The sequence below is a fragment of the Ursus arctos genome, unplaced genomic scaffold, assembly GCF_023065955.2.
Source record: "Ursus arctos isolate Adak ecotype North America unplaced genomic scaffold, UrsArc2.0 scaffold_11, whole genome shotgun sequence".
Classification (NCBI taxonomy): Eukaryota; Metazoa; Chordata; class Mammalia; order Carnivora; family Ursidae; genus Ursus; species Ursus arctos.
In genome coordinates, this window is record NW_026622775.1 from 41,799,258 (window position 1) to 41,810,567 (window position 11,310).

General features: G+C 47.8%; 1 protein-coding gene across 4 annotated transcripts in view; it reads left to right on the forward strand.

The window, feature by feature from the left end:
- TMEM131L (transmembrane 131 like) overlaps positions 1 to 11,310 on the forward strand; it is a 154,798-nt gene that overhangs the window by 140,240 nt on the left and 3,248 nt on the right. For 2 of the 4 annotated variants that reach the window (XM_026499499.4, XM_057310136.1), the window contains 7 exons: positions 315 to 439; positions 3,361 to 3,527; positions 4,594 to 4,782; positions 7,767 to 7,845; positions 8,997 to 9,079; positions 9,724 to 9,844; positions 10,873 to 10,982. In XM_026499499.4, coding sequence (XP_026355284.1) covers positions 315 to 439; positions 3,361 to 3,527; positions 4,594 to 4,782; positions 7,767 to 7,845; positions 8,997 to 9,079; positions 9,724 to 9,844; positions 10,873 to 10,982 — 874 coding nt within the window. The remainder of the gene's footprint in view (positions 1 to 314; positions 440 to 3,360; positions 3,528 to 4,593; positions 4,783 to 7,766; positions 7,846 to 8,996; positions 9,080 to 9,723; positions 9,845 to 10,872; positions 10,983 to 11,310) is intronic. The other 2 variants (XM_026499500.4, XM_057310137.1) reach the window with 2 other exon arrangements.

An 11,310-nucleotide genomic window follows, 5' to 3' on the forward strand; every position in this document is an offset into this window, starting at 1 on the left:
CGTCGGAGAATTTATTGCCGCTGAAGTTAACAGCAAGCTGACCCTAAATTGCTAACAGATGTTTTTCCCTTTTAGCTCCTTTGGAATTCTGTAGGCAACAATTGTTTCTTCTTTTTGCAGAGATTGAGGGAGGTAGAGAAAGAAGGGGAATGAAAACAAACTGGAGATTGAGAAATGTATGTCTCCATTTTCATCAGTGTTGGAACATTCTGAATTTGTATGGAGTTGGTCTTCAAAAGTTAAAAAAATAATAATTTTTTTTTAAATGTAAAGTCAGTTTAAACCTTTATTTAAGGTTTCTTTTTTCTCTGTAGCAAGAAGATCCTTATAAGAAGAAGAAACTTCAGGAGAAAAAAGAAGGAAATTTACAAAATTTAAGTTGGAATAAAAATCGAACATGTAGAAAAAATAAGAAACGGGGTACTGCTCAGGTCTTGAGGTGTGTTTTTACAATCCCTTTAAAATTTTCATCTATTTTTTGCTCTCTAATTTTACACTTAGCTGTTATCTTTTAATCTTATTTTTGCAACATTGGATACCGAGAACAGAATATTGACATAAAAGTATGTTATTAAAATTAATACATATTCTGCTTATGTTTTCATTTATATTGTTAAAATACCTTGAAGTGAATAGATTTTTCGTGTTTTTACCTTAAAAAAATGCTCAAAGCTATGGGAGGTTTTAAAGGAAAAGCACAAGGCCGCCTCTGTGCCGGGCCCTTCATTCTGCCTGTGAAGCACAGGAGCATTTGTGGGGCAGGTGAGGGAGAAAACAGCTGGGTGCTGGCAGGCCTCCTCTCCCCAGCATTACCCTCGCCCACGTGGGGTTCCATAGTGAAAGAGAAGGAACCCGAGATTCAGTCCTGCAGAAGCTAGGTTCTTACATGTCTGGGAAGCGAGGGGCCCAGACATTATGTGTTTTGCTGAAAGCCCCACAGTTGGTAAGGGGCAGAGCCAGAAGTGGTATTCTCCTTGGGAAACCTTACTTCCTTAGGTCACTTAGTCTCCCTGAGCTTTCATTTTCTTATCAGTAAAATGAAGGCACTGGATAGTGTTTATGTAGGAATCCCATATTTTTTTTTGACAGGTCAGAAGTACGTACATTCTTTTTTTTTTTAAAAGACTTTGTTTATTAATTTGAGAGAGAGCGAGTGTGGATGAGCTGGGGCGAGGGGCAGAGGGAGAAGCAGGCTCCCGTTGAGCAGGGAGCCCTGTGCCTGGCTTGATCCCAGGACCCTGATATCATGGCCTGAGCCGAAGGCAGATGCTTAACTGACTGAGCCACCCAGGCGCCCCAGTAGTGCATACATTCTGATTCCCAGTGCGTCTGGCAGTGTAGTCTATGAATTTTGATTTCTTGGGCTAGACTCTTAAATACCCAACATGTGCCCAAGTCAAGAGAGAGCCTGCAGGTGAGATGCTTTCTCCTGCCTTTTCCTCCCTAAGTCCATGGATGGAGCTTTCCAGGTGTCTCTTACACTGACAGTGCCTCCGTCAAGGACGCCAGTTTTATTGAGAAAACAGTATGTGACTGTCCTTGAGCGGGGAATTAAAACCCAGCCCCTGGGCTTTAAAGCCTGTTTCCTCCTGAGTCATCCCAACATCCTCCCCACTCTGGCTTTTTCTTCTTTTGAGTTCTGGCATCTGGGGATTGCTTTCTTGTAGGCTCAGCTAGGTATTTATATGTGTTTCTGCCAGATTGTTCTCTAGTGGTTCCAGATCTTCCTGTGGAAGGGGCCCCATCTTGCTGCAGTCTCGCTTGTTGTGGGAAGGGGACTGCGCAGCATAGCCCACGTGGAGGCAGGGACCACGGGACGGGAAGCAGTGAGGTGCTGCTCACATCATGTGTCCCTAGGTCCCCAAGGTGGCTGCAGTCTGGAGCTCAGAGCCTGTGCTTGAGCGGTGTAGCCGCTCCCAGCCCTGTCGTGCTGTGCACTCTGCTGGAGAGCAGTCAGGCAGCTCTAAGGTCCCTGGCTCACACTGAGCACATGGCAGAATGCAAGGATGAAAACAGAATAGACTCATTGTTAGTTTGTTGGTAATACCAAATACTAACTATTGATTGGTAATTATCCTTTTTATTTATAAATAAGCTTATAGAAAGGAGAGTTACACCTTATATTCTTTCTACATGTATTTTCATAAACATTTGATTGACTTGGGTCACTCTAAAGTATTACATTTTTAGGGCACCGGTGTGGCTCAGTTGGTTAAGCATCTGCCTTGGGCTCAGGTCATGATCCCAGGGTCCTGGATTGAGCCCCGCATCGGGCTCCTGGCTCAGGGGGGAGTCAGCTTCTCCCTCTCGCTCTGCCTTCCACTGCCCCTGCTTGTGTGCTCTCTCTCTCTGTCAAATAAATGAATAAAATCTTTTTTAAAAAATTAGGTATTATACTTTCCTGATATGAACATACTGGAAGATACAAAATTTGAGTGGAATTTCACTGATTAAGTATCCTGGTATATTTCTACAAGCAGATTTCTGACATGCTGAAGAAACAAGTTGTTAAAACAGAACGGTCAAGTACCTTGTAGCTAATGAGAATGTTTTGAGAACATGACGCTTAAGAAGAAGGTGGTTGTCAGATTGTCTGTTTCCTTGGCTCTTGCATCTGTTGTACTCTTTACCTTGAGTGGTCAGAAACCAGTGAAACCACGTGCTACGGCCCACGTGTTTTGTCTTCCTAACTGCTGTCCTACAAACCACGAGGTACTGAAATCGCACCAAGTGACTAGCCATCTGTGCACCCTGTGGCGTCCTCTACCCATTTCTGTCTCACCATTTGCAAAACCATAGTTCTCGGTTTAGTAGAGAGGTGGAATCATTGGGCCGTGAACTCCTTGGGAAAAGAACTCGATGCTTTGTAAATGTTACACCTTTCCTAACAATACATGGCACGTGATCGTCATTCAACAACTATTTGCTAAATGAATGGATGAGAAAAGATTTAAAATAACGCTCAGTACCTTCCCCCGAACACCAAGGAGCAGGTTTATCTATTGAGAATCATACTTCATGCTAAAGCCAAGGAAGACGGGCCAAGAGTCCTGGGTTCTGGTCCTGGACTGGCCACTTATGAGATGATGGAGGGACTCATTTAACCTTGTGGAATTTTATTCCTCACTGTGAACTAGGAAGTCGATTAAATGAGCTCCAATTTGAGTATAGTTCTAAAACGGCAAAATCTTTGTCTTCTGGATATCCCTCTCTTACTCAGTATCTTCTCCCCTAAATTCCTAAGAACAGAGGTCTTGAGTTGTCCCAGGTTCGTATTTTCACCACTTATAAGTCTCCTGGAAAGCAAGGACGGATGGATGACAACATTCAAATGGGATTTTTTTTTTGTGGTTCTTCTAGGCCTTCTGAACAGAGTGAATTAAAACTTGTGTGCAACGAATTTGAAAGGTCTGAGCTGAGCAGTGACATCAGTGTCAGAAACTGGTGTATACAGGAAAATCCTGGGGAAATTTGTAAGACGGATGCTGGCATTGGAAGCAGCTTGCCTGCGGCACAGGGAGAAGCAGGTATGTAACTGTACTGAGCTGTGAATGGTGCTTCTGTCAGAAGTTTGGTTCCTCTAAGAAGTATCCATTGTAAAGAAATGGGTCTTGAGGAGATTATCACTTTACAGGCAACTTGGCTTAAGGAAGCTCGAATGGAAAGCTATCAGGACGAGACTGGAAACCTGAGATTCTTTTGAACCTGGGCAGACCTCTAGTGTTGTCCCCTCTGCCCTCCCCCTTCCCCTAAAACCTGGCCATTCTCCACTCTCCCCATGCAGAGTGCTGAAGGAACAGTGGTTGCTTACTCTGGGGGGTAGCCAGGTGAGAACCGTGTTCTTCTCACACACCTGAGCCAGGTGGTTCCTGCAGACCAGGCTGCTGCCCCGCCTGAGAACTGCTGGGCAGTGTCTCTGGGAGTGGGAGGTAGAGGGCACACACAGCTGGGTCCAGGGTAGGGCAGAGGATAGTGGGAGGCTCAGGGGCCCCTGAAGTTGGCTGTATCTCTGGGGGAGTTGTAATCCTCCTGGGCAACACCCGTGTTCCCAGACACACGTCCGCGTCAGTGCGCACAGGCTGGCAGACGTGCAAGCTGACAGAGTTAGTGAGTTTCTCTCTCCGTCCTCTCATTCATTCCCTTTACACGCGTCTTGCTTTTTGGTCTTATTAGAGGTTCTTTCCACCTACACATAAATAATAATTTGAAGCTCTTAGTGGAAATCTTAATAAGAGGGATGAGGCATTACCTATGAATTTCCAGGCTGGCCGAGGAGCCTGTTTTCTTCCCAGGAGTGTTTATTTCCAGAACCATTGTTAGATCACGGTTATCACTGGCATTCGCTGTCTGAGCCCCAGACAAGCGTGAGCGCCCATCCCACAGGCAGAGTGGGCAGAGCTCATCCCCCACGCTTCCTTCAGGTCCCGTCGTTGGTCTCAGGGAACGCCTTCCTTCTCCCTGGATGAGCAGAGGCAGCAGACCCGGAAGCGGAACTTGGCCTTCTTCATAATTTTACCTCTCTCCTTTGATGAGACGTGGCGTCGAGTTGAGAACTGTTTAAATGAAACCTGACGTCTCTCTCCCTTGCTGCAGAGGGTTTCTGCCAGAAGCCCGGGAAGAAGTGCGTGGAGAAGTCTTCCTCCGATTCCAGCTCGGACTGCGGCAGCTCGTCGGGCAGCGTGCGGGCCAGCCGGGGCAGCTGGGGCAGCTGGAGCAGCAGCAGCAGCAGCTCCGACGGGGACAAGAAGCCCGTGGCGGGCCCCCCGCACTTCCTGCCAGCCGGTGAGTCCCTCAGGAGCCGGCCTCCCGCCCTGCTGCCGAGCCGGTACCGGGCCTGGCTCTGCCTTCCAGCGCCCGGAGCACACGCGGGCCTGCAGATCGGACTATTTACTTAGCTTTGGATTTCCTTCACTCTCTTGTTTTTCCTCCTTCCCTTTTCTCCCCTCCCTTCCCCGTGCCGCCATCATCATCATCATCATCATTTTAATGTCCAGCTTTGAAACAGTTCAAAGAACTTCCACATTTATCGTATTACTTGCACGTTTTTATTATGGTAAAATATCAATACCAGAATTTACTGGTTTTAAGTGTACCATTCAGTGGCATTAAGAGCACTCCTATTGTGTAACCATCCCCACCATCCATTCCCCGACTCTTCTCATCAGTCCAAACAGACTCTGCACCTTTAAACAAGGGCTGTGCGTTCCCCGCTCCCCCGGCCCCTGGAAGCCTCCGCTACTCCCTGTCTCGATGAATTTGACTGCTCTAGTGTCTTACGTAGATCACACAATGGTTGTCCTTTTGTGTCTGGCCTATTTCACTTAGCGCCATTTCTTTAAGGTTCATCCATCCTTCCCTTTACGGCCGAACACTATGCCATCGCGTGTGCACACTGCACTCTGATTATCCGTTCATCTGTTGATGGCCACTGCGGGCGTTTCCACCTTTTGGCTCTTGTGCATAATGCTGCTGTGAACATTGTGGCCCTCTCTTATTTGTGAGGAATTTGAAGATTTGGGAAAGGTCAAAAAATTAACTTACTTTTGTTATATTTACCCTCGGTTTCTTTTCTTTTTTTTTCATTTTTTAAAATTTAAATTTAATTAGCACATAATGTCATTATTTGTTTCAGGGGTACAGGTCTGTGATTCACCGCTCTTATATAATACCCAGTGCTCATTAGGTTTTTTTTTTAATAATGCCTGATAGTCTGTTCCACTTTTGCCTCCTCAAGAGAATCACTGTCCACTGTCGTGAACCTGGCGTGTATTCTTTTAGTCCATATTTTATTTTAACCTTCATATGTCCATCAACAGAGTATAGAGTATTTGTGACTTACGTCAAGGAAATCACACTTCAGTATATCATTCTGCATGTTGCTTCTTTCACTAGGTGTTTTTTTAAGCTCTGTGACCATATAAAGATGGAGTTCATTCCTTTTCACGGTGATTTTTAACATAGTCAGCAGTCTTTGTGTAAGGAAAGGGTGGGGAGATTGAGACGCTCACATGGTGAGGCCTTCGTTCCCGGTTACACCAGCACGGCTCCCACACAGCCTTGAGAGGGAGGGCCAGCGCCCCCGGGCCAGGCTGATATGTGAGGCCCGGGCTCAGAGTGGTTGGCGGCTCAGCACCAGGGGCTCCGGCTCGAACTCCTCTCCTCCCCCAGGCGGGCCCCTTCAGCAGCCTCTGGGCTATCCTCTCTTCTCCGTCTCCTCCGGGCAGTGAGACCTGTAAAAGAAGGTCTTGTCTGAGAGACCAGGGCACTATAGCCATAAAAACCTACACAAAGCTCCCACGTGTATCTTCAGGCTGTTTCATTATCAGCTCCCCCCCCCCCAGCCTTTGAGACATTGTTCTCTTAATGACCCCCCATAAAATTGTAGTATCACTGATATGCAGTTTATTACTGTGTACTGTGCTTCAGGCATAAAGAGATAAGATCTTCCCAGAAACACAGCCGTCCTGCCCCCTCTGGGGGACACTGTCCTTGCCTACCTGGAGACGCACCCGGGCTCAGACGAAGGCAGGCAGGCCCATGGGCTTTGATAGCAGGGATGCGTTTGGCCTGAGGAAGCTTGATTTTCCAGCCTACACCAAGCACAGCTCCATCTACCGCTGAAGACGAAGTTCGCCTGACGATGCTAATTCAAGATTTTTTTTTTTTTTAAAGATTTTATTTATTTATTTGACAGAGAGAGAGACAGCCAGCGAGAGAGGGAACACAAGCAGGGGGAGTGGGAGAGGAAGAAGCAGGCTCATAGCGGAGGAGCCCGATGTGGGGCTCGATCCCATAACGCCAGGATCACGCCCTGAGCCGAAGGCAGATGCTTAACCGCTGTGCCACCCAGGCGCCCCTAACTCAAGATTTTTAAACGTCAGTCCTTAGTAACAAAGAAGAGAGGTGCCGCTTTTGCTTGGGGAAGGCCAACAGGAGTAAGATGATAAAAGTTATTGATGGGGTTGCTATACAGTGACTTAATATGTAGTTTGTAAGTTGTTTGAGGATTATGTACTATCAGGAAAATGTCCCCAGTATAGTTAATGCTGTAAAAGACCATAAAGACGAAGTAAGGGGCGCCTGGGTGGCACAGCGGTTGAGCGTCTGCCTTCGGCTCAGGGTGTGATCCCGGCGTTATGGGATCAAGCCCCACATCAGGCTCCTCTGCTGGGAGCCTGCTTCTTCCTCTCCCACTCCTCCTGCCTGTGTTCCCTCTCTCGCTGGCTGTCTCTCTCTCTGTCAAATAAATAAATAAAATCTTTAAAAAAAAAAAGACGAAGTAAATATGAAGTATGACCCCAATTTTTTACGTCTGTGGATACATAAAATAGATTGTAAGGAAATACACCCGATGTTGAATGGCAGTAGAATTGCAGGGGACTTCTGTTTTTCTTCTGTAAACTTATGTTTATTTTCATAAACATGTCACTTTTACAAACTGCAGGGGTCTATTTATACAGCAAGATTTCTTTCATCAGAAAAATCCCTGTGAGAAAGTTACATAATATTAATGGTTTCATCTTTTTTCCATAATTAAAACACTGAATCCAAAATTCATTCATTTAAATGTTGAGTTTCAGTAAGTTTTCAATGACAAGATAAATCTAACAGATTTTTTAAAAAATAAAATTACTGAATGCGAAAATCAGTCAAAAGTGAGAAATAAACGGCTCATTTGGGGTGATACAAGCAGTCTGCACTTTAATTCATAACACAGTTGAATTACACTTGTAAAACCGTGTGATCATTTTTTTGCTTCCATGCAGGAGACAATGTTTCACACAGTGACTTTTCTTCGGAAACTCCCATCTCCTTGAATCTTTCTCATGACATCTGCAATCCCACGTAAGTGTTTAGGTCTCTCGCTTTGGCAGTGTGTTTTACGTACTGCTTTCTCTGTCGTTGTGCTGCTGCTTTGTACTTGGTGCTGCAGGTGGAAAGAGGAAAGCTTTTTAAGAATGAGAGCAAGTAACATCCAATTTTGCTAATAATTCAGAAAACAGGATCCTTCCGAGTAAATATGTTTCATGTGGGCATGTCTCTGGGAGCCCCATTGCTGCCAGTGGTATAGCCATGTTGGAACACATCCCATCTCTTTGGCGCCTGGGTGGCTCAGTCGGTTAAGCGTCTGACCTCAGCTCAGGTCGTGATCCCGGGTCCCGGAAGGGAGTCCTGCATTGGGCTCCATTGGGCTCCCAGCTCAGGCTCAGTGGGGAGTCTGCTTCTCTCTCTCCCTCTGCCCCTCCCCCAGCTTGTGTGTGCACGTGCTCTCCCTGTCTCTCTCAAAAAAATATATAAAATTAAAAAAAACCAAAACACACCACATCTCATTCCTGAAAGCAGAGAAACCCCAGTTATTGTAGGGCGGGCATCATCTGCTCTTTGCTAGGACTTGAAAGAAAACTGAGCACTGATGACATAGGGAGTCTTGCAGGAACCTAGCAGATACTCCCGTGGTTATGACTTCACTGTGTGATGATGGCTGCCCCATCTGACAGAATTGACAAGTGGCTTTTATTGAGCGGGACAAGAGGAGGGGACGCAGCCATCAGAGGGTTTTCGAGTGAGAATGCGAGCCCATTTCCTTAGGCGCCGTCACACTGTGAGAGGACAGGAGGCTGTCGTTAAAATTAAATGGATGCACTTGTGGAGAAGGGAATTCAGCAGAGGGCGAGGCAAGCTGTCCGTGGACTGTGTTGCGTGCTGTGGATCGCACGCTAAGAGGGATTGATACCTGCTGCCGGCTGGTGCTGGGCAGGCGGGAGCCTGCAGTTTGCCTCAGTTAAAATTATTTTGTTGTTTGTTAGAAACAGGCTTTTCTGGGTCTTGGAAATTGGATATCCCTTAACCCCTTTCTGGCTGTGTACCTTTGTGTCTCTAGCATTCATGTTTCTTGGGGGAAGAATTCACGTAAAACTCAGACTTGGTTGAACAAAGTTGGTATGTCCTCGTACAGAAGAAATCCGTAGATCCTCGTTTTCTGGCTTTCTCCACAGGAACATGAATAACCTCCCGCAGTATGTAGAACCTCCCTGTCCCAGCCTCCCTGCCGGGCCTGCAGGCGCTGAAGAAGATAAAGGTGAGGCCCAGACTCTTGCTCCAGGCACCAGCCAGCGGTTCGCAGGCCAGGGAGCTTGTGAAGACGCAGGTTGGGTAGGGGCCGGGCCCTCACATCCAAGCCATGTCAGCTGGGCTTCCGTGACACCTGCCCTCTGGACCGGCGTCATCAGGGGCCTCTGACTCGGGCTGCCCCTGCCTTGTAGGCGAGGCTCTTGCGTCTCCTGTTTTCCTCTCGTGCCTGCTTCCCGCGTGGCTGGGGTCAGGGACTGTGGCAAGATAAGCCCTATGTTCACTCCCCGTGGCATCATTGAGCTCTAATACAGGGACTTGCTTTTGCTTATATAAATTAAGCTAGATTTGAAAATTGCCCTACACCTTGGAGCCAACTTTGAAAGCGTGGGCTTCTGTGCTGTTCTTTGGATACATTTTAGACTTGCTGTTGTTGAATCGTCAGCGGAACAATGGCGTTCTCCTTAGGCCCCATCTTTCTGCTTTATATTGTGAAAGTATATCCCGAAAGGGGTCAGGGAAGGCAGAAATGGTCGGCATGTGTGGGTGATTTTGGGGGAGTGTTTTCTAGGAGAGAAGGGAAGCTGCAGGAAGGGTGGGATGAGAGCTGAGGGGGGAAGAGCGTAGACTGAGAGGCCTTGTTCTCTTCCCTAGGTCTTTACCCACCCGGAGACCTGTGGCCCACACAGCCTGTGTGTGTGACAAGCAGCTTCAACTGCGCTGTGGAGAACGGCCTGCCTGGTGTGGTGCAGGGCCCGGCCCCCGTACATAATAGGTACGGAGTCTCTTCTCTGACCGTCGCCTTGCCTTGCGTAAGGGCTGCCACGGGGATTGGAGTTCAGTCTGTCAGGCAGGCCTTACAAAATTGGGGGCCAGGCTTCCTTCCCCAGTGCACCTTAGCTGGATGTTTCCATCTGCCTTTGGAGTTGCATTGTGGTGTCTTAGAAGACAACAAACATGGGTGAGAGAAACATGAAAGAAAGTGAGAGTAACCTAGCTGCTGACCCCATCATTACTTTCCTCCTTAAGTTGAAAAGATGGTCTGTTAATAGAGGCCAGTTTGAAAAAACAATCATTCACAACTCCTACCACCTGACGGAGCAAAGATTGCCATCTGCCATGGCATTCCTCATGAACACATTTAAAACATTAAGAAGATCCGATAGTTTGAGTATTGCAAGACAGTTGTACTCTAGCAGTTTCTTAAATTTGCTACAGGATGTCAGTGACGTTCAGTGATGAGGTGAGGAAATGTCGGCATCGATGTTTGATCACAGAATCTATTTGAAGCCTTCTCTTTTGGTTCAGTTTCGTACAGTGGTATTTACGTTCTTCTGTCTGTCATGATACTCCAGTTCGTAATCGAGATCGAAGTATCTGCCTCGAACAGTCTGATGGCTGCGGTTCCCCTGAGACGAATGCCGACCTTGCCCCGGGTGAGGGGGTGGTTTAGAGCAGCGGCCGCTGAGGCCGAGAGCCGCAGGGTGGTGCGCTCGCTCTCCCACAGCGCTCCTGGATGGCTCGAGAGCCACGGCCAGCGAGCCACGGCCAGCCGTGGCTTCTGCCCCCGCCAGACTTAGCCCGCCTGGTGGCGAAGCAGGCGTGCGCCTCGGCGGGGCCATCCGTCCGGCTAGGCTGGGTCGCTGTCGGTGGGGAGCGTTCAGCCGGGAAGGCTTGGATCCCGTGACTTGAGAAAGTACATCTCTCTTCCAAGACTGAGGGATGCGCAGTGATTAGGAAGCTGGGCCATAATCGTTTTCCTCTTTCTTTCCTCGGTCTCTGACGTCCTGTTCCTGAAACGAGACCTCCTGTGTTTCGCAGCAGCTTCATTGACTGGAGCGCAGCCTGCGAAGGCCAGTTCCCCAGCGTGTACTGTCCGTTGGAACTGAACGATTATAATGCCTTTCCGGAAGGTAAAAGCTATTCGGACAATCCGATGCCATTCTTCTCCTCTCAGAAAAGTCAAAGCAGGAAGTGGGCGGGCCCGAGGCGCTCGCTGCAGAAGAATGGGCCTTTTTAAAGCCGCTCCGGTGTAATTGACCCAGAACATTGTATTAGTTTCAGGCCTACGACATAATGCTTGGCAGTGGGTATGTATTGGGCAGTGACGGCTGCAGTAAGTCTAGTCCCCACCCGTCCCCGTACACGGTTACAGGTGTTCTCTCTCTGTGAGGACATCTTCTGAGAGCTGTCTTAGCAACTTACACGATAGGCTAGTGTTGACTCTGCTCACCACGACCG